The 21,261-nt window shown below is 37.9% G+C and overlaps 1 protein-coding gene across 2 annotated transcripts in view; it reads right to left on the bottom strand.

Moving 5' to 3' along the window:
• Positions 1 to 8,229: 8,229 nt before the first annotated feature.
• Positions 8,230 to 21,261, bottom strand: part of LOC115222238 (quinone oxidoreductase PIG3) — a 31,520-nt gene continuing 18,488 nt past the window's right edge. For both annotated transcript variants that reach the window (XM_029792396.2, XM_036511124.1), the window contains exons 5-8: positions 14,237 to 14,449; positions 11,805 to 11,909; positions 10,407 to 10,498; positions 8,230 to 8,563 (exon numbers count right to left, since the gene is read on the bottom strand). In XM_029792396.2, the coding sequence (XP_029648256.1) occupies positions 8,312 to 8,563; positions 10,407 to 10,498; positions 11,805 to 11,909; positions 14,237 to 14,449 (662 nt within the window). In that variant the 3' untranslated portion in view covers positions 8,230 to 8,311. The remainder of the gene's footprint in view (positions 8,564 to 10,406; positions 10,499 to 11,804; positions 11,910 to 14,236; positions 14,450 to 21,261) is intronic.

Below are 21,261 nucleotides of genomic sequence, written 5' to 3'. Positions count from 1 at the left end.
TAATACCCAGAAGGGCTCGATATGAATCACGACTATAAGATACCCGGTTTTGGTTAAACTGCACCGCAAAATGTGGGAGTAGTTAGGAATCTAAATCGTAGGAGACAGACACAACTTCACTTTTATATATAAAGATTTGTGCAACAACTAAAACATTCGGTTGCGCAAATTGTTTGCACAGGAAACCTGCCCTGTGTGGCGGTTTTTGCCGTTTTTGTGGATCTGTTTCAGCTTTTTTAGCGATTTCTGTTTTGGCGACTACAAGCCATGAAGTCGTTGTTCTAAAAGAACGGTGGTCTCCTTGACAACGCTTTACGACGTTGATTTCCCTACCCTGCCTTCCCCACAGCTTCACGAGGGAGGGAAGAATGGGAGGAGCTACACAGGTGCAGGTGCGAGCATGAACGCCAACGCCGCCACCAACACACGAAAAAATTGGAAGAACCCAGACGACAGGTTCAGCCACCACCACCACCACCACCACCACCACCACGACCAACACCATCACAACTACCACCATGACCATCACCACCACCATCACGAAGACCACCACTACCACCATCATCACCACGACGACCACCACCACCATCATCACCACCTCCACCACCACGACGACCACCACCACCACCATCATCACCCCCACCACCACCACCAACAACAACAACACCACCACCACCACCACCACAAACACGACGACCACGACGACCACCATCACCACTACCAGCACCACCGCCACCACCGTTACCACTACCACCGCCTCCACCACCACCATACTATACCTCTGCTCTCTCCTTTTGGCTACTAAATCCATTACCATATTTCACAAGTACCATCGCCATACAATATTGCCTTCAAAAGTTTGTGTTTGGATGATAAGTAAAAGTTGTGCAACAACTAAAGCATTCGGTTCTGCAAATTATTTGCACGGGAAACCTTCCCTGTGTGGCGTGTTTCCCGATTTTGTAGAATTTGCTTTCGGGCTTTCTTAGCCATTTCTGTTTTGGTGTCTTCAAGCCATGAAGTCGTTGTTCTAAAAGAACGTTGGTCTCCTTGACAACGCTTTATGACATTGATTTCCTTACACTCCCTTCCCCACAGCTTCACGAGAGAGGGAAGAAGGGGGAGAAGCAACACAGGTGCAGGTGTGACCATGGACGCCAACTCCGCCGCCATCGACACACGGATAAAATATGCCTTAAAATGGAAAAAAATTATGGTAAATTATTTTTAAAATCGTAGACTCATTGTAGACGCGCGCTAATACCCAGACGGGCTCGATATGAATCACGACTATAAGATACCCGAATTTGGTTAAACTGCACCGCAAAATGTGGGAGTAGTTAGGAATCTAAATCGTAGGAGACAGACACTCACACAACTTCACTTTTATATATATAGATATATACACACACACACACGCATTTATATATATGTGTGTGTATGTATATATATATATATATATATATATATATATATATATATATATACCGGAGTAAACGCATAAATGTGAAACAAGGTGGAAAAAAGAGTACTCAAATACCAGGGGTAGAGTAATATGCTTTATTTAAAAGCAGCAGAAATTCAACAAAACCTGTTACTCTGAGTTTCACGTTCCCGTTTGTCAGACAGTTTTGTTAAAATAAATAAATAAATAAATAAATAAATAAAGTATATATATATATACTTATATATATATATATATATATATATATATATATATATATATTTGGTTTTGGGATTTGGTTTGCAAGATTCTTTATATGAGTTCGTGTGTTGAAGCATATTTTGTTGTGTCTGGTGAGAGTCATTTTCTTTTTTGCCTTATTACGTAACACCCTCACCGGTAAACTTTCCACTTATTTCTTATTTTTATTTTCCTAAAATTTTCGTTGTGTCTTGCAACCTTTTCAATAGTCTAGAGAGTCAAGACTATTGAAAAGGTTCCAAGACGCATCGAAAAATTTAGGAAAATAAAAATAAGAAAAAGTGGAAATTTTACCAGTGAGTGTGTTACCTTATAAGGCACAAGAAGAAAATGACTCTCCCCAGACGCATCGAAAATTTTAGGAAAATAAAAATAAGGAAAAAAGTGGAAATTTTACCGGTGAGTGTGTTACCTTATAAGGCACAAGAAGAAAATGACTCTCCCCAGACACAACAGAATATATACATACATATATACATATATATATATAAAGTGGAAAGGTTAATGGAGTGGTTATAAGGAAGAGAGAGGAGGAGTAAGAAACGGAAAGAAAGATAAACGAAAAGAAATGAAAGAGTATTGGTGAGATACAGAGAGGGAACATAAAGAGATAGAGGAGTTGGAACAAGAGAAAAGTCGATAGATTAAAACGAAAGAGTGGGATTGAGAAAGTAGAAGAGATGTTGACAGAGGTGAAGGTAAAAAATATTTCTAACGTAAAGATAGTGTGTGCATGAGATACACACGCACACGCACACACACATATATATATATATCATCGTCGTCGTTTAACGTCCGCTTTCCATGCTAGCATGGGTTGGACGGTTTGACTGGGGACTGGTGAGCCAGATGGCTGCACCAGGTTCCAATCTGATCTGGCAGAGTTTCTACAGCTGGATGTCCTTCCTAAAGCCAACCACTCCGTGAGTGTAGTAGGTGCTTTTACGTACCACCGGCACGAGGGCCAGTCAGGTGGTACTGGCAACGGCCACTCTCAAATAGTGTTTTTACGTGTCACCTGCACAGGAGCCAGTCCCGCGGATCTGGCAACGCCTCGCTCAAATGTTGTTTTTCACGTACCACCAGCACAAGTGCCAGTAAGGCGACGCTGGTAATACTCACGCTCGAATGGTGCTTTTTATGTGCTACTGGCATGGGGGCCAGTCAGCGGTCCTAGCAACGATCACACTCAAATGGTGCTCTTAGCACTCCACAAGCACAGATGCCAGTCATGTGGTGCTGTCATCGAATTTAATTTCGATTTCACTTGCCTCAACAGGTCTTCGCAAGCAGAGTTTAGAGTCCAATGAAAGAAAGGTACGCCTAAGTGGGTTAGTTACACCCCTGGCATAAGCCACGAGGTTAAGGTCCCACTTGGCTTGCCAGGTCTTCTCAAGCACAGCATATTTCCAAAGGTCTCGGTCACTTGTCATTGCCTCGGTGAGGCCTAATGTTCGAAGGTCTGCTTCACCACCTCATCCCAAGTCTTCCACAGGTTTCCTCAACCGCTAGGGTGTAACACTTTTTCACACAGCTATCCTCATCCATTCGCACCACATGACCATACCATCGCAGTCATCTCTCTTGCACACCACATCTGATGCTTCTTAGGTCCAACTTTTCTCTCGGGGCACTTACACACTGTCGAGTATGCACACTGACATTACACATCCAGTGGAGCATACTGGCTTCATTCCTTGCAAGCTTACACATGTTCTCAGCAGTCATGGCCCATGTTTCACTGCCATGTAGCATGGCTGTTCATACACATGCGTCATACAGTCTACCTTTTACTCAGAGCGAGAGGCCCTTTGTCACCAGCAGAGGTAGGAGCTCTCTGAACTTTGCCCAGGTTATTCTTATTCTACCAGTTACACTTTCAGAGCAACCACCCCCGCTACTATATATTTTTAATTCTCGAAATATTATGGCAATAAAGGAAATGAATTTGTATAATTCTAATCCAGAAACGTGTCCATAATTAATCATAGACTGTTTGATTTCGTTATTTTCTTTTTTGCCATATGTGAGTTACACATATTGTTGTCTGTGGAGTAATATTTGTAGTTAAAAGAATTAGCTGTCTTTTGGCTGATATTTCTAAATTTTTGGTGTGGGGTGAAGCAACATGAGATTGTAAGAGTGTGTGTGGGGGGGGGAGAGAGAGAGAGTAAGAGAGAGAGAAAGAGTAGATATGAGTAAGAGAAAATGACTCAGGAAATGTTTTCTCTCATGTTGTTGACCAGCACTGATGGGGCATTCCAGCCATGCGCACCTGTCATTTTTCGTTTCCAGATAATATTTGGCATTGCATTACGTAATGTGTCCCTCCTAGGATGAAAAAAAAAAGTGATATGCAGAAGGATTGACTGCTATTTCAACCAAAGTGACAAAATTGAGACTCCCCTGAGACATTGTTATTTTGTCACACCTAGCTGTGTGTATTACTGCAAGTGGTATACTGGTATAGTGGAGGTGCAATGGCCCAGTGGTTAGGGCAGCGGACTCGCGGTTTCGATTCCCAGACCGGACGTTGTGAGTGTTTATTGAGCGAAAACACCTAAAGCTCCACGAGGCTCCGGCAGGGAATGGTGGTGATCCCTGCTGTACTCTTTCACCACAACTTTCTGTCACTCTTACTTCCTGTTTCTGTTGTACCTGTATTTCAAAGGGCCGGCCTTGTCACTCTCTGTGTCACGCTGAATATCCCCGAGAACTACTTTAAGTGTACATGTGTCTGTGGAGTGCTCAGCCACTTACACGTTAATTTCACGAGCAGTCTGTTCCGTTGATCGGATCAACCGGAACCCTCGTCGTCGTAACCGACGGAGTGCTTCCTGATACTGGTATAGTAATTCTGGTGTCACTTTAGCATGGGTCTACATGGCAATTTACACTTTAGTGTACCATCTAACCCCTAACCTTATTCCTAACCCAGATCAGGTCGATTCACAGCCTATAACACAGACATTGCGTTAGACCACATGCTTAAGTAGTACTATAGTTCTACTTTTATGGATTCTGTTATTACTGATATGGTAAAGATTGTTTTGCTGATGAGGTCTAATAAGGTTGAAGCATGTATCAAGCTGTCACCATCCTTGCCAAAGATAACATTCATTTTTACCCCCAATGAATACATATTTTCATTTGAGATTTTTGTGTACCTCTCCTTGATGCAGGGGTTGTCTTAACTAATTAAAATTATTTTTCTCAGCTCATTAAATATGTTTGAGTTTTACTAATTATTTTGTATTTGTAGGAGAAGTTTGACACTGATGAATTTTGTAAACCTTTCCAGATAGGCGAGTTCAGTGCCATTGATGTTTTTAATCAAATTTAAGTAGGTCATCACTTAACTATGATGAGCAATGAAAGAGCATCTATATAGCTTGCTCTGCTAGAAATAACAGCTACATTTCTCTGAAATCACACCCTACCATTTTAAAAAAGAAGTGACAAGTAGCAGCCATAATCATCATCATCATCATCATCAATTAACGTCCGTTTTCCATGCTAGCATGGGTTGGACGGTTTGACTGAGGTGTGGAGAGCCAACAGCTGCAATATGATCTGGCAGAGTTTCTACGGCTGGATGCCCTTCCTAATGCCAACCACTCCGAGAGTGTAGTGGGTGCTTTTTACGTGCCACCAGCACAGGAGCCAGTAAGGTGGACCTGGCAACTATCACAATTGGATAGTGCTTTTTACATGCCCCCGGCACAGGAGCCAGTCAGGTAAACCTGGCATCGACCACGTCCGAATGGTGTTTTTTATGTGCCACCAGCATGGGAGCTAGTCAGGTATCAACCACATTTGGATGGGGCTTTTTACATTCCACCAGCATGGGAGCCAGCCTGGGGGAACTGGCATTGGCCATGTTTGGTTGGTGCTGTTTACGTGTCACTGGCACAGGAGCCAGTTAGGCAGACCTGGCATCGACCACGTTCAGATGGTGCTTTTTACATGCCACTGGCATGAGAGCCAGTCAGGAGGCACCAGCCCCAGCCAAGTAGAAATATAAATTTATTACATGGAGACAAGATATTTGAAAAATTGTGCTGGACAGAAGATAGTCAATAGTTGTCTGAATCAAATATGTAACTGGTGCATATTTAACTGAATCTTGAGATGAAAGGTGAAGTCCACCATAGCAGGATTTGAACTCAGAGACAATAAAAATAAGATGGTAACAAAAGCATTATAAGAATATTGAAAATTTTGTTTTATTTGCAAAAATATAGGCTTGTTTTTAACTAGATGCACAGACTCTGCAATTTCCCATTTTTCATGGGAGAAGAAAAAAGGATTTTGTGACAGGAATAATTTAATCAAAGGCATAATTATGTAAGTGAACTGAACTTTACAGTCACTGAAACTTGAAATTTTCTTTGAAAAATTAATTTCTTACATTGGCACAAGGCCAAACATTTTATGAGACAAGGATTATATATATATATATATATATACACACACACACACACACACATTGGGTTTTCAAATAAACTTGTTTTGCTTTTTTCTTCCATTTATTTTAATCTTTGCCATGTTATTTGAATTAACATGAAAAATATATTTTTTCATTATTGTGTTTTATGATGTTTTGTACTTTTATTCTTCCTCTAAAACTTTTCTTTATTGTTTTTGAAATTTGAATGCTTTACCTCTTTTCAGATGTATGATGGTGAAGTACCAAGTAGAAAAAACAAACAAAAAACAAGAATTTAACAGACAACCCAATATATATATATATATATATATCATTTTCAAACAGCTTGCCAAAACAAGTTGTACCAGTTGAAAGCTCCGTATACTGGACATTAGCAGATTTATGGGGTCATCAGGAGAGAACACATGCAGTTTTGGGGCCTTCCTCTTGATGACATTATTATATATGTGTATATCTCTTATATAAAATCCGTTCTGTATGTGTGTCTTCTAGGATCTCGGGCATCCTCCATCCGATTGCGCTCAAATTTGATATGTAGATACCGAAGGTGTCAGGGCGTTTCAAGTCTTGAAAAAATTACAAAAATCGATTCCAGGTGAGAATGCGATCGATAAAGCCGTTTTTGCCCTGCTTTTCCTCCGTCAACCTGTACATAACTGCCCCTTCCATTTTTGGTTGTTTTTGTACTGCTTACTGTTTAAGCCATGTTTGTGTTCTCCCAGTCAACAGCCTTATCATAACTGGTACTTTAAGCTCTTCAGTTGCATATTTGTGTAAATAAAATCGTTTTTCTTTGGAATAGAAAAAAAGTCTATCTTTATTACTTCTTTTGCTGGTGTCTCAAATTTAGGTTAAATCAGTGTTTCTCAAAGCGGAGGCCTATGGGACGGTCGGACAAGTTGTTTTGAGAAAATTTGGTTTAAATGTTTGACAACTCAGTACCGTCCATTGGACGGTGGGGCGTTTTGCTCGTATATATGTATATATATATGTATATATATATATATATATATATATTATTCAGAAGAAAGGATTATCAGGATCTTCCAGACTAATGACATTGAGATTGATGCAATCAATGTTTAATAAGAAACATTTCTATGTCAATGTTTGCTGGATGACCATGAGTGACAGAGGAGGAGATCTCCAGAAGGGTACTGAGAAAAGTGATGCACAATGGGAGTAACAGGTAGAGAAGAAACCGGTGGGTCAGAGGGGAATGCTATTTCTAGCAGGTGGATCAACTACTTCACTGAGGCTCCCTTGTTGACTTATGGCTAAATGTCGATATGCAGTTAAATACACTAATATAATAAAATTTTTATCTAAAATATCAAGTTTTCCTGGCTAAATATATGGTCTTTTTTTTATAATTTTGGTTTTAACTTTTAAATTACTTTACACTATTGGGTTACAATGAGGGCGTTCATGATGATAGTGTTTATAGCCCTTGTTTCACTACAGTAAATCATCATTGGTAAAATGTAGTTGTTGAAGATCATTCTTTTAATTTTCATGGAAGCTTTGGGACTTGCAAGAAAGATTTCCTATTACATGCATTTATATATTGCGCAGACCTGAAACTTACTTTGTTATTACAACTTGTGTGTGTGTGTTTGTACGTACATATATATATGTATGTGTGTGAGTGTGTGTGTGTATATATATATATATGTATATATATGTATGTATGTACATATATTTGTGTATATACATATATGTATGTACATATATTTGTGTATATACATATATACATGTGTGCGTGTGTGTGTGTATATACATGTATATATTTGTATGTATGTATTTGTGTATATATATATATTCATACATACGTACATACATACATACACACACACTTACACATATACATATATAGAGAGATAATTGCTTATTACATTTGCTGTATGGTGTCTAATAGTTTTTCTCCCTTGTTTATTATCAAGCTCATACCACTGAGTGAAGAAAAATAGACTTCTATTCTGCTTATTATAATAATAATTATTATTATTATTATAATTATTATATTTTTGTTTCTTATATTCACTTAATTGTCTTTTCAACTTCCTTTATTCTATTAATCAAAATTAGTAAAATCTAACTCTATAGAGGTGGGCAGCGTAGTTAAGAAAATTTATATCCTTCAGCTCATATCAATGCTACAATTCAGCTTTGATCTGTGTCTCTTCTTTGTTGATGTTGTTGATGCTGTCGACAACACCGATGGCATCAGTGTTGTCTTTGGCAACTCGTATCATTATCTTGCCCATGTTCTTGTTCGCTTCCATTTTCTCATGTGCGGCACTGATCTGGTCTAGAGGGAAAACACTGTCCATTACAGGTTTCAGATAACCTCTTTCAAAGTGTGACAAAGCTTGCTGTGAGAACGCTTCGACGAGTTGACCTTTATACTGAAATTACAAAAAAAAAACAAGAGTTAAGATAAGGCTAGACGTTTCAAAAGACAACAACAACTTTTTTAAAAAATCAATGATAATTAGTTAACCCCTTGACAACGACTGATGCAAATATGCAATCACACTTTTGCTTGCCTACCCACGGTTAACGTAAATATACAATGTAGAGCTGCCCTACATCTATCACGGACTTTTTAGCGGCTGATGTATGTTTATGTTTGCTGATGTGTACTTTATTTCTTGAAGTGCGCTCGCCGTCCCGTGCATTATCTTAGCTATTTTAGGTTACATTCAAGTCATGAGACTAGCAGTAGACCAATGACATGCGGATACTTTACATGCATAAAACCAGCTTTGAGTTGTACCACACGCAAGTTATTTTTTGAACTTGAGCAGAATAAATCGTGCATATATTATGATAAATAGCTTCACATAGTTCGTTTTCATAAACCGGTAGACGTAAATGTACGACACTGTTATTGTAACGGTGAACGTAAATAGACGCGAGCTCATTGGCACTTGTGTGTTTGTGTGGTCTCATTAGATAAAAAAAAACGGAGCAGTGTCTCGCATGCTTCGGATAATATCTATTTCTTTACTACCCACAAGGGGCTAAACATAGAGGGGACAAACAAGGACAGACATAGGTATTAAGTCGATTATATCGATCCCAGTACGTAACTGGTACTTATTTAATCGACCCCGAAAGGATGAAAGGTAAAGTCGACCTCGGCAGAATTTGAACTCACAACGTAACGGCAGACGAAATACCGCTAAGCATTTCGCCCGGCGTGCTAACGTTTCTGCCAGCTCACCGGCATCAAGGGGTTAATAAATAAATAAATAAAAACCAATAGTTATGGTTTGGTTAAGAAGCTTGTTCTGTGGTCTTAGGTTCAATTCCATTCTGTGGCTTCTGGGGCAAGTGTTATCTGCTATAACCGTAGTTGACTAATGCCTTGTATATGAATTTGGTAGGCAGAAACTGTGTGGAAGCCTATTGTGTGTGTGTCTACATGTATCTTTGTGTGAGCATTTGTCATTAGCTTCCTACTGCTTGATAACTGGTGTTGGTTTGTTTATGGCTTCATAACCTACCAAAGTCTTGTGAGTAGATTTTGGTAGATGGGATACACTGAAGACATGTGATCTAGTGGTTAAGGTGTTGCACATACAATCTTAGAAAAGTCCACCACCACATGTGTGTGCATGTGTGTGTGTGCCTTTGTTTTGTTAGTATGTGGTAATTATAAATGAGTGTCACTGTCATACAAAGCGACATCATTAATTTCTAGTGTTCTGTGAAATGAAAGGACATCCTGACATGGAGAGGTATTACCTTGCTAGGGAGCAGAGGGTTGCTGGCGGTAAGGGCATCTGGCCATAGCAAATTTGCTTCAATAAATTCTCAACCCAGCAAGTATGAAAAATTGAATGTCAAAAGATGACAGTGTCATCATAATAGTCACATTTAAAGACTTTTTTCTCTGGTTTAACAACACAATTTTTAATTATGAATACATTTAAATATGACTCGTTTTCATTATCATCATCATCATCGTTTAACGTCCATTTTGCATGCTAGTATGGGTTGGACGGTTCAACCGGGGTCTGGGAAGCCAGAAGGCTGCACCAGGCCCAGTCTGATCTGGCAGTGTTTCTACACCTGGATGCCCTTCCTAACGCCAACCACTCCGTGAGTGTAGTGGGTGCTTTTTACGTGCCACCAGCGCGGGTGCTGGACGAGGCTGGCAACGGCCACAATGTCCAAGTTTATTTGTACTGTGGTACATACATAGACATTATATGTTACTAACTAAAATCTAGGGTTACTCACCTCATCGGTACGTGTCCTTAAAGTTGTGGCCATCAAACTGATTCTCTTCTTTAACAGTTCCAAGAATAAATTTCCATTCACAGACCGTCCACCTGTGAAAGAAATCAAACAGAAACATTGAGATGCAAGAATGGTCATGTGGTTAAGAGGTTTACTTCCCAAACACATGGTTTGGGGTTCAATCCTATTGTGTGGCATCGTGGAAAAATGCCTTCTGCAATAGCCCAGGACAAACCAAAACTCTTGTGAATGGATATGGTAGATGGAAACTGAAAGAAGACCATTGCGTGTATATATCCTCTTTATCATCATTTAGCATCCCTTTCTCTAGGCTGGCATAAGCTGGACAGTTCAACAGGAGCTGACAAGCCAGAAGGTTGTGCAGAGTTTTAATGTCTGCTCTGGCAGGGTTTCTACAGCTGGATGCCCCATCTAATACAAACCAATTCACGGAGTATACTGGGTACTTCTTTTGTGGAACTGGCACTAGAGAGGGTATCAAGTGCTCACAAGATAAAATTCTTCAATGCAGTGGGACAAACTCTTGAAGGATGTGAAAGTATGAAAGAGGGATAGGAAGAGGCATCTTACTGAAGAGGAGCATGCATACATATTCTGGTGTCAATAAATATTCTAAAACCAATATTAATCTAAGAATTTCTTATTTCTTTATTGCCCACAAGGGCCCGAACATAGAGGGGACAAACAAGGACAGATAAAGGGATTAAGTCGATTACATCGACCCCAGTGTGTAACTGGTACTTAATTTATCGACCCCGAAAGGATGAAAGACAAAGTTGATCTCGGTGGAATCTGAACTCAGAACGTAACGGCAGACAAAATACCTACTTCTTTACTACCTACAAGGGACTAAACACAGAGAGGACAAACAAGGACAGACAAAGGGATTAAGATGATTACATTGACCCCAGTGCTTAGCTGGTACTTAATTTATCGACCCTGAAAGGATGAAAAGCAAAGTCGACCTCGGCTGAATTTGAACTCAGAATGTAACAGCAGACGAAATACTGCTAAGCATTTTGCCCGGCGTGCTAATGTTTCTGCCAACTCACCGCCTTGATTAATCTAAGAATTTCTGAAGAGAAACAAGTTATAATAAAAGCATGCAGATCAGCTTAATACTACCCATAATGCAACAGATCACAAACGTTTTTTATAGTGTGACAGCCATATTTTTCTTTGAGCAATAACTAAAAGCAAAATTGAACCCCGTATTTTACTAACAACCAGAAATATCAGGTTATGTGAACTTTTTAGAATTATATTCTCAGAGAGCAATACTTAATATTGGTTTAAGAATACTTAATTGCACATTTTGAAGCCCTAAATGATTTCTGTACCAAGATTACAACCACCCCAAACTAATTTTATACTTACCAAGAAGTCCATATAAAACCCAGCGTCCATCCATAGCAAGGCAATTAACATTCATCTCCCAGTAAACACCTCCAACACAATCAAGAATCAAGTTGACTCCACGACCTGTAAACATTGGAAATATTTATTTCTAAAGCATTTTTGTCAGCACAAATAGTTTCAACTAGTCATTTTGACAGGTTACACCTTAGATTAGACATTTTGACAGGTTACACCTTAGATTAGACATTTTGACAGGTTACACCTTAGATTAGACATTTTAACAGGTTACACCTTAGATTAGACATTTTGACAAGTTTTACATCTTTAACCAGCCATTTTGAGAAGGGACACCACCACCTCTACCCAAAAGTTTTGACAGGTGGCACATTTTTAATTAGTCATTTTGTCAGGTAATTCCCCACTTTTAACTAAAAAAGTTGACAAGTGACATCCTTTAACTACACATTTTGATGAGTGGCACTTTTTTAATTAGACATTATGGCAGGTGACAACCCTTTCATTTATTTGACATCTAAATTGGTGAGACATCTTTAACTAGACATTTTAACAATGGACACTTTTAATTAAAAATTTGTTGTGTAACACCTCGTTAAGCAAACATTATGACATGTGACACTCCAGTTCACTAAATATATTGACTAGTGAGACATTCCTTCAACTAAATATGTAGGCAAGTGACCTCCCTTAACCCCTTTATTACCAACCTGGCTGAAACCGGCTCTAGCTCTGAGTACAAATGTCTTGTTTTCATAAGTTTTGAATTGAAATCTTCCACCAAACCTTATTCACAATTTATGTTCTTATCACTAGCTTAATGATAACTAAGTTATTTTACTAAATTCTTTGTTATACTTAAAGTAATTGAAAGAAACACAGAGCATCTCAAAATAAATACAGTAACGAAAGGGTTAAGCGTATTGCCTGATGATATTTATTTAATTTGTTATGATCCACCTTACTGGATGTGATAAAAGATAACCTTGTTAATAAGTCCTCATAGAAAGTGGCTCCTTTTTTTCATAACTAATCTTATGATATACACATTTTTGTATACAAACATCAACTTATATTTATTAGATTATCTAAATAATTACAAACTGAATCAATCTATTTCACTTATCATTTCCAAATCCTTAAGTAACAATCTTGTTATCATTATAAAAGATTTATTTTTAATAAATACCAACAGCATTACAAATATAATTATACACAATAGTTAATAAATACAAATTCAGAAAAGTGATGCCATTAACTACTAACAATACAGTCATAATTAGTTTTAATGAAAGGTGACCCTCTTGATTAGTCATGATGAAAGGTTACTTTAACAAGATAAAATAACACCTCTAATTAACCTAGGTAAAAGGTGACACTTTTAACTAGTCACAACGAAAGTTGTCACCATTTTTTTTTCTTGATTCCTGAACAGGGAACCAAAGGACATATATTTAATAAAGTTTAACACTAAATCATACTTAACAGCATAAAAAAAAAAAGGATTCAGTTAAGTTAAGCCCTGATCACAATCTCTGGGAAGGTTATACGTTCAATTTAATTAAACCTAAATCATTGTCAGATAATCAGTATGCAAAATAGCATTAAGATGGAGACCAGTGAGAGGAAAAGACACGAAAGCTTATCAGCTATGTGGTGTTGGCCATTTCAGGAAGGCTTGAAGGATGCCAACAGAGAATGGAAAACATAAAAATCATAACTGACCAAGCAGGAGTGGCTGTGTGGTAAGTAACTTGTTTACCAACCACATGGTTCCAGGTTCAGTGCCACTGCGTGGCACCTTGGGCAAGTGTCTTCTACTATAGCCTCGGGCCGACCAAAGCCTTGTGAGTGGATTTGGTAGACGGAAACTGAAAGAAGCCCGTCGTATATATATATATATGCGTGTGTGTGTTTGTGTGTCTGTGTTTGTCCCCCTAGCACTGCTTGACAACTGATGCTGGTGTGTTTATGTCCCCGTTACTTAGTGGTTCGGCAAAAGAGATCGATAGAATAAGTGCTGGGCTTACAAAAGAATAAGTCCCGGGGTTGAGTTGCGCGACTAAGGGCGGTGCTCCAGCATGGCCGCAGTCAAATGACTGAAACAAGTAAAAGAGAGTAAAGAGTAAGCACTCTAGAGGACAACACTCTATTAATCAAACAGGTGATACACTCCTTTAACTAAGCATGTTATTTGGTGATACCCTTTAACAAGGCATGTTGGCTAACGAGACAGTCCTCTAACTAGATATTTTGACAGGTGGCACTTGATTAGTGAGACACCTCTAATTAACTGCCAGGAGTAAGAATCCAAAATTAATCTTGACTATCCCCTAGGGTAGCAATTTAAAAAGCACACCTTAAAAAATGTTAACCCTGACCCTCTCACAAAATTCCAAATGAAGGAAGACAGTAGAAAGTAGTCAAAGTCCCACCTTCAGTGAATTTCATCACTTCTTCTGAGAAATCAGTCTCTTTGTAATTAAAGCCAGCTGAGGCCCCTAACTCAAGCGCCAATTTGATCTTGTCTTCTGAGCCTGCTGTCACAATTGCTTTGCCTTTAGCTAACGTCACCAACTGGATTGCTGCTGTACCAACACCGCTTGCTCCTGCATGAATCAGCACATAGTCTTCAGGCTGGAGTTTACCTGCAATATAAACAAAACACTACTAATACTACTAATTCTTATATGTGTGTGTGTGTGTATATATATATATATATATATATATATACATATAGTACAAAGTTAGACAGGGGTTATGAGTGTAACCCACTATGGGATATCAGTTATCCAATATACTGCTGATGAAGCACCCAAATGCCAAATACATAAATGCTTATAATTGCAATGCAATTAATTCATTTATTGTATCGGATGGGCGAAGGTAAAATATTTTACCGTAAATTCATAAAACAAATAAGAAAATTGAGGAACAAATTCATATTATTTATTAACTACATAAATATGAACATCCAAATCCAACAAAACAATATACATCAATATGTAAGATAATAATACCATAAGAATACTGGATGTTCCTATTTATGTAGTTAATAAATAATATGAAATGGTAATATCTGTAAGTTGATGATTGAAATGAATTTGTTCCTCCATTTTCTTATATATATATATATATATATATATATATATATATATTTATAAAAAGTGTAGGTGGCATACGAGTGGGTATATATTTATAAAAAAGAAGTTTGAAAACGCCACTATATAAGATAAATTTTAATTTTCTCCGAAATTTTACATGTTTCAGTTCTTCATGAAAAAACGAACCTTATCAAAAATACTTTTAAAAGTTAAGTGTAATAAAAAAGTTCATAATTTCACGATTACAGCCAATGATTCTAGCCTATGCACAAGGCAGTCATTATGCTCCCACCAAAAAAACACCAGCATGTGGACTCTGCTGAATCTAGTAAGAAACAATTATGAACTTTTTTTATTACACTTAACTTTTTAAAATATTTTTGATAAGGTTCGTTTTTTTCAAGAACTGAAACATGTAAAATCTCTAAGAAAATTGAAATTTATCTTATATATATAATATAATGAAATTATTGTATACAGTGCTCAGGTGCACCACAACTTGTCAGAAAGTGCATATAAAGTACATGCAGTAATGTAGAAATGTCTGGAAAGTGAACATGCTTGTGTGTATATCAAGTGTAGTGTTGGCGAATCTCAGGAAGCATGGAAGTTTTGAAGGATGCAGTGCTCCGACAACTAACAACCGATGCCGGCAGTTTGTTCCACGCTTCAGCAACTCTCAGCGTGAAAAAATGTTTCCTGAAGTCATGGGAGCTGTGCTGTTTTCTTACTTTGTAAATATGTCCATGGGTGTCCATAGTGGTGTTTTCAAACTTCTTTTTTATAAATATAAATATAAATATATATATATATATATATATAGACCCAGCAAGGAAAGTGAGATCACAGCCATAGCCTACACCAGTGTTGCATAACCAGTCCATTTAAAAAGTACCTTTGATCATAGGACAACATGCTGTGTTTGAGGAGACCTATTGAGTCAAATAAATCAAAATCAAATCAAATCAAATGGAAATTGTTGTTGTGGCCGATACCAGTGCTGGTGGCATGCAGTAAACACCATTCATGCATGGGTTGTTGCCAGAGGCACCTGACTGGCTCCCCATGCTGGTGGCACGTAAAAAGCACCATTCACAACTGTACACAGTTTTTCTTCCCAACCACATGGTTCCGGGTTCTGTCCCACTGCATGCCACTTTGGGCAAGTGTCTTCTGACCAAAGCCTTGTGAGTGGATTTGGTAGAAGGGAACTGAAAGAAGCCTGTTGTATATGAGTGTGTGTGTGTGTTCTCCTATCACTGCTTGACAATTGATGTTAATGTGTTTAAGTCTCTGTAACTTAGTGGTTTGGCAAAAGAAACTGATAGAATAAGTATTAGGCTTTAAAAAAATAAGTCCTGGAGTCGATTTGTGCTCCAGCATGGCCACAGTCTAATGACTGAAACGAATAAAAGTATGTATATATATATATATCATCATCATCATCGTTTAACGTCCGTTCTCCATGCTAGCATGGGTTGGACGGTTCGACCGGGGATCTGGGAAGCCAGAAGGCTGCACTAGGCTCCAGTCTTATCTGGCAATGTTTCTACAGCCCTATATATATATATATATATATATATATATATATATACATACACATACATGCATACATAATACACATATAGGTACATACATATATATATATATATATATATATATATATATATATATATATATATGAATATACATTTGTACATACACACACACACACACACACACTTATTCATGAACAGATATTTGTAAAAGCAGTGTAATAAATATTTAACATATCTGTTTTCTTATATGTCATAATTCAGTTTTGTTTGAGTTTACACAACAGCCACCCACTTTCACTTTATACTAACTTCCCCTATCACCTCCTCCTCTACCTCAGAGATTGAGCAAGGCTAGGTGACAGAGACAGATAAATTGTGAAGCAACAGCTTTTCACAAAGTGAATCAGTAACATACCAATGCTTTTAATTATGCAATTGTGCAATGCTTCTCTATATGGACAAAATGTCTGTTACAGTTGTTTAACTTTGTTAGAACTGCTGGCTTTTCATACACCCCAATAATTTTTTTCTTTTTGATGTTTTATTACTGGAATAATAAAAATAAGTTATTGTTTGTCCATTACTGACAATTTCAAAAGATTTTATTACTAAGAGCAGTAACACTTTTATTACCGAATTTCTGTTGAAATACAAAGCCTCTGTTTCAGTTAAATTTGAAACTAATACAGAATTTATTGAAATAACTTCGTTGTTATTAACCTTTTTGTTACCATATTTCTGTCGACATATAATGCTTTTTGTTTCAAATAATTAAAAAAATAACATCCAGCTGTAAAAACCACGCCAAAACTGACCTCACCTGTGTGAGTACCACGTAAAAAGCACACAGCCCACTCTGTAGAGTAGTTGGCATTAGGAAGGGCATCCAGCTATAAAAATCATGCCCAAAAACACAGAAGTACGGTGCAGGTTCCCACCTGGGCGGCTCCTGCCAAACCGTCTAACCCATGCCATTAAACTATGATGATGATGATGATAATGAATTTAGCAAAATAACTTTCTCATTGTGAAGCTGGTATCTGGTAAAAATTAACATATAATTCTGATGAAAGGCTGTGAATGAGTAAGCTAGCTTTCCTGGAGAAGAATTTACCACAAATATCACAATCATATGATATTTTGCCCTTTTCATTCTTTACATCATCAGAAAAATCAGTTCTTTCACATAATTCATTTTCCATAATTTTCCTTTCTCTCGTCACAGTACACAAATGTTTTCCTTCTTCTCGTATATTGCTCTTAACAAATATTTCTACTGATATATCTCCATCAAAAGTGTTCTTTGTTAATATCTGAAGATGCTGCAAACTGCCAAGTTAATTACTTTAACTCATTAACATTCAGATTACTCTGTCAAATGTAATGCTTATTTATTCAAATTCTTCTGAATTAATCACACGTTATATTATAGCTCTAAGATTTCAATAATGTAATTCTTTATTTTTAGATGACTTTAAAACGGTAAGTTTGAGTCAGAGTACCAGGAGCGTTCTCAGACAGGTTTGTACCAAAAGTATTCAGCTGCTGTTCAGAACATAAATTAACAGGAAAATTTGATGGAATGTTTTAATTAAGATCATTTTAAAACTGCGAGTTTATATATATTTCTTTACTACCCACAAGGGGCTAAACACAGAGGGTACAAACAAGGACAGACAAAGGAATTAAGTCGATTACATCGACCCCAGTGCGTAACTGGTACTTAATTTATCGACCCCGAAAGGATGAAAGGCAAAGTCGACCTTGGCAGAATTTGAACCCAGAACGTAACGGCAGACGAAATACCGCTAAGCATTTCGCCCGGCGTGCTAACGTTTCTGCCAGCTCGCCGCCTAAATATCATTGAACCAGAGGTAGTTTCAGGCAGCTTGGTACCAAAAGAGTTAAGTAGGATCCTACATACCAATGAAGTACAAAATGTTATCAAACATATCAGATATTAATTCTTTCAATCAACTTTCACCACAGAGAGGCAAAGTTGACCTCAGCGGAATTTGAATTCAGAATGTAAAGGCAGATGAAATGCCACAAAGCATTTTGCCTGGTATGCTACCGATTCTGCTAGCTCACCACCGTGGTGGTGGTGGTGGTGGTAGTGGTGGTAGTAGCAGTAGTGGTGGTGGTGGCGATAGTGGTAGTGGTGGTGGTGGTGGTGGTAGTAGTAGTAGTAGTAGTAGTAGTAGTAGTAGTAGTAGTAGTAGTAGTTGTAGTAGTAGTAGTAGTGGTGGTGGTGGTAGTAGTGGTGGTAGTGGTGGTAGTAGTAGTGGTGGTGGTAGTGGTAGTAGTGGTGGTGGTGGTAGTGGTGGTAGTAGTAATAATAATAATAAATTGGTGCACTTGGAAGTATCAGTACTCAACTACCAACATGGCTAAAAAGGATTGATGCAAGTGTGATGGTAGAATGCCTACAAAAATCAGCCATTGCTTGGAACTGCAAAAATTCTTCACAGGGTTCTTGAAGCACAGCTAAGCAAACAGGTATCACCTTAGTCTGCTGGTTGTGGACAGCCGACACTTTCCATCATACCCAGCAAAATAAGCTGTCAGTTTTCATACAATAAATAATAATCTTTTCTACTGGAAGCACAAGGCCTCAAATTTGCGGGAAGTGATTAAGTCGATTACATCGACCCCCCCAGTATGTAACTGGTACTAATTTTATCGACCCCGAAAGGATGAAAGGCAAAGTTGACCTCAGCGGAATTTGAACTCAGAAAGTAACAGCAGATGAAATATCTATTTCTATACTACCCACAAGGGGCTAAACACAGAAGGGACAAACAAGGACAGACAAACGGATTAAGTCGATTATATCGACCCCAGTGCATAACTGGTACTTATTTAATCGACCCCGAAAGGATGAAAAGCAAAGTCAACCCCAGCAGAATTTGAACTCAGAATGTAGCAACAGGCGAAATACCCCTAAGCATTTTGCCCAGCATGCTAACGTTTCTGCCAGCTCACCACCTTAATAATAATGACAGTAATAATAATAACAACAAAAATAATAATAATTTATGCTAGAAACATATATTCTACAAAACCTTAAAAAGGTGTTATTATATTCACACTATTTTTCAAAGGTAATTTCTATTGCATTTTCTTAATTTGGTCTCCATTTCTAAAAATTTTAATTGTTCATATATGGTAATTATGAGAAAAACACACCCCCATCCAATGGACGGTGCTGAGTTGTCAAACATTAAAACCAAATTTTCTCTAAACAACTTGTCCGACCGTCCCATAGGCCTCCCCTTTGAGAAACAATGATTTAATCTAAATTTGAGACACCAGCAAAAGAAGAAATAAAGATAGGCTTTTTTTCTATTCCAAAGAAAAACGATTTTATTCATACAATGCGTAGTATCGATTGCAACAGCCGATGTACTTGCGCATACAAATGCACGTTCCCACGGCTTTATTGATCGCATTCTCTCCTGGAATCGACTTTTGTAATTTTTTTAAGACTTATACGCGCCCTGATACCGTCGGTATTGACATATCAAATTTGAGCGCAATCGGATGGAGGATGCCCGAGATCCTTGAAGACACACACACAGACAGACAGAACGGATTTTATATAATAGATGATACATGGCTGTTTGGTCTAGGTGCATTATTGTGTGTGTGTGTGTGTGTGTGTGAGGGTGGGGGAAGGGGCAACAACGAATGTGGGTGGGTGGATGGGGTGGGGGTGATTTGTTTACCCATCATTCAGATAACAACATTTGTCTTTATCTCATGTCCACTCAATTACCTAACCACCACCACCACCACCACCAATCTCAATTCAGATATATAAGTAAAAAACAAGTACATTAAAACTAACAAACAACAACAACAACAAAAACAACCACAAAAGATATTCACATTGTCTGATTCTGTGACATAATTAATATTTTTTTGTGCATTTACGTTGCTTTTTTTGCTTGTTTGTTTTAGTCTTTTATATATTTTCCTTTGTTTTACAAAGCTTTTTTATTACAAGCATTTCTGCTTGTTTATTTAGCTTGCAACAAATTCTGGATTTGTTAAACGATAGATAAAAGGTTATCTTTTATCTTAAATTATTTCAGTCATTGTACTGCAGTATTGCTGGGGCAATGCCCTGGAGAGTTTAGTTGAATGGATTGACCCCCACCCCAGTGTTTTTATGACTGGCACTTATTCTAGCAGTTTCTTTGGCTGAATTGTCAAGTTACAGGGATGTAAACAAACCAACACCGGTTGTCAAGCAAGCAGTGGTGGGAGACAAACACAAATACATACAAACATATATGTATGTATGTATGGATGTATGTATGTATGTATGTGTGTGTGTATGTGTATATAGCTAGATAGATAGATAGATAGAAGACAGGCAGAAAGACAGATAGATATGTATGTATGTAATCATATATATATATGTGTGTATATATTCTTTCATTTGTTTCAGTCATCTGACTGTGGCCAGGACTTATTCTTTGTAAGCCAAGTACTTATTCTATCGGTCTCTATTGCCGAACTGGACCACTAAGTTACGGGGAACAGAACACACACACACACCACACACACACACACACACACACACACACACACACACACCACATACATACATACATACATACATACATATACAATGGGCTTCTTTCAGTTTCCATCATCCAAATCCACTCACAAGGCTTTGGTCAACCCAAGGCTATAGTAGTAACGTTTAATAAATGTTGCTTACTGCAAGTTATGGATGATTCTTTTATGACTTCATTGCTTTCAGGCTTAGCTTAAGGTATTTTCACGCCCGACATCATAAAATGCGTC

The sequence above is a fragment of the Octopus sinensis genome, linkage group LG19 (assembly GCF_006345805.1).
Source record: "Octopus sinensis linkage group LG19, ASM634580v1, whole genome shotgun sequence".
In the NCBI taxonomy this organism is placed as follows: Eukaryota; Metazoa; Mollusca; class Cephalopoda; order Octopoda; family Octopodidae; genus Octopus; species Octopus sinensis.
The sequence above is the reverse complement of the archived record's forward strand: the minus strand, read 5'-3'. Positions and strand labels throughout refer to the sequence as shown.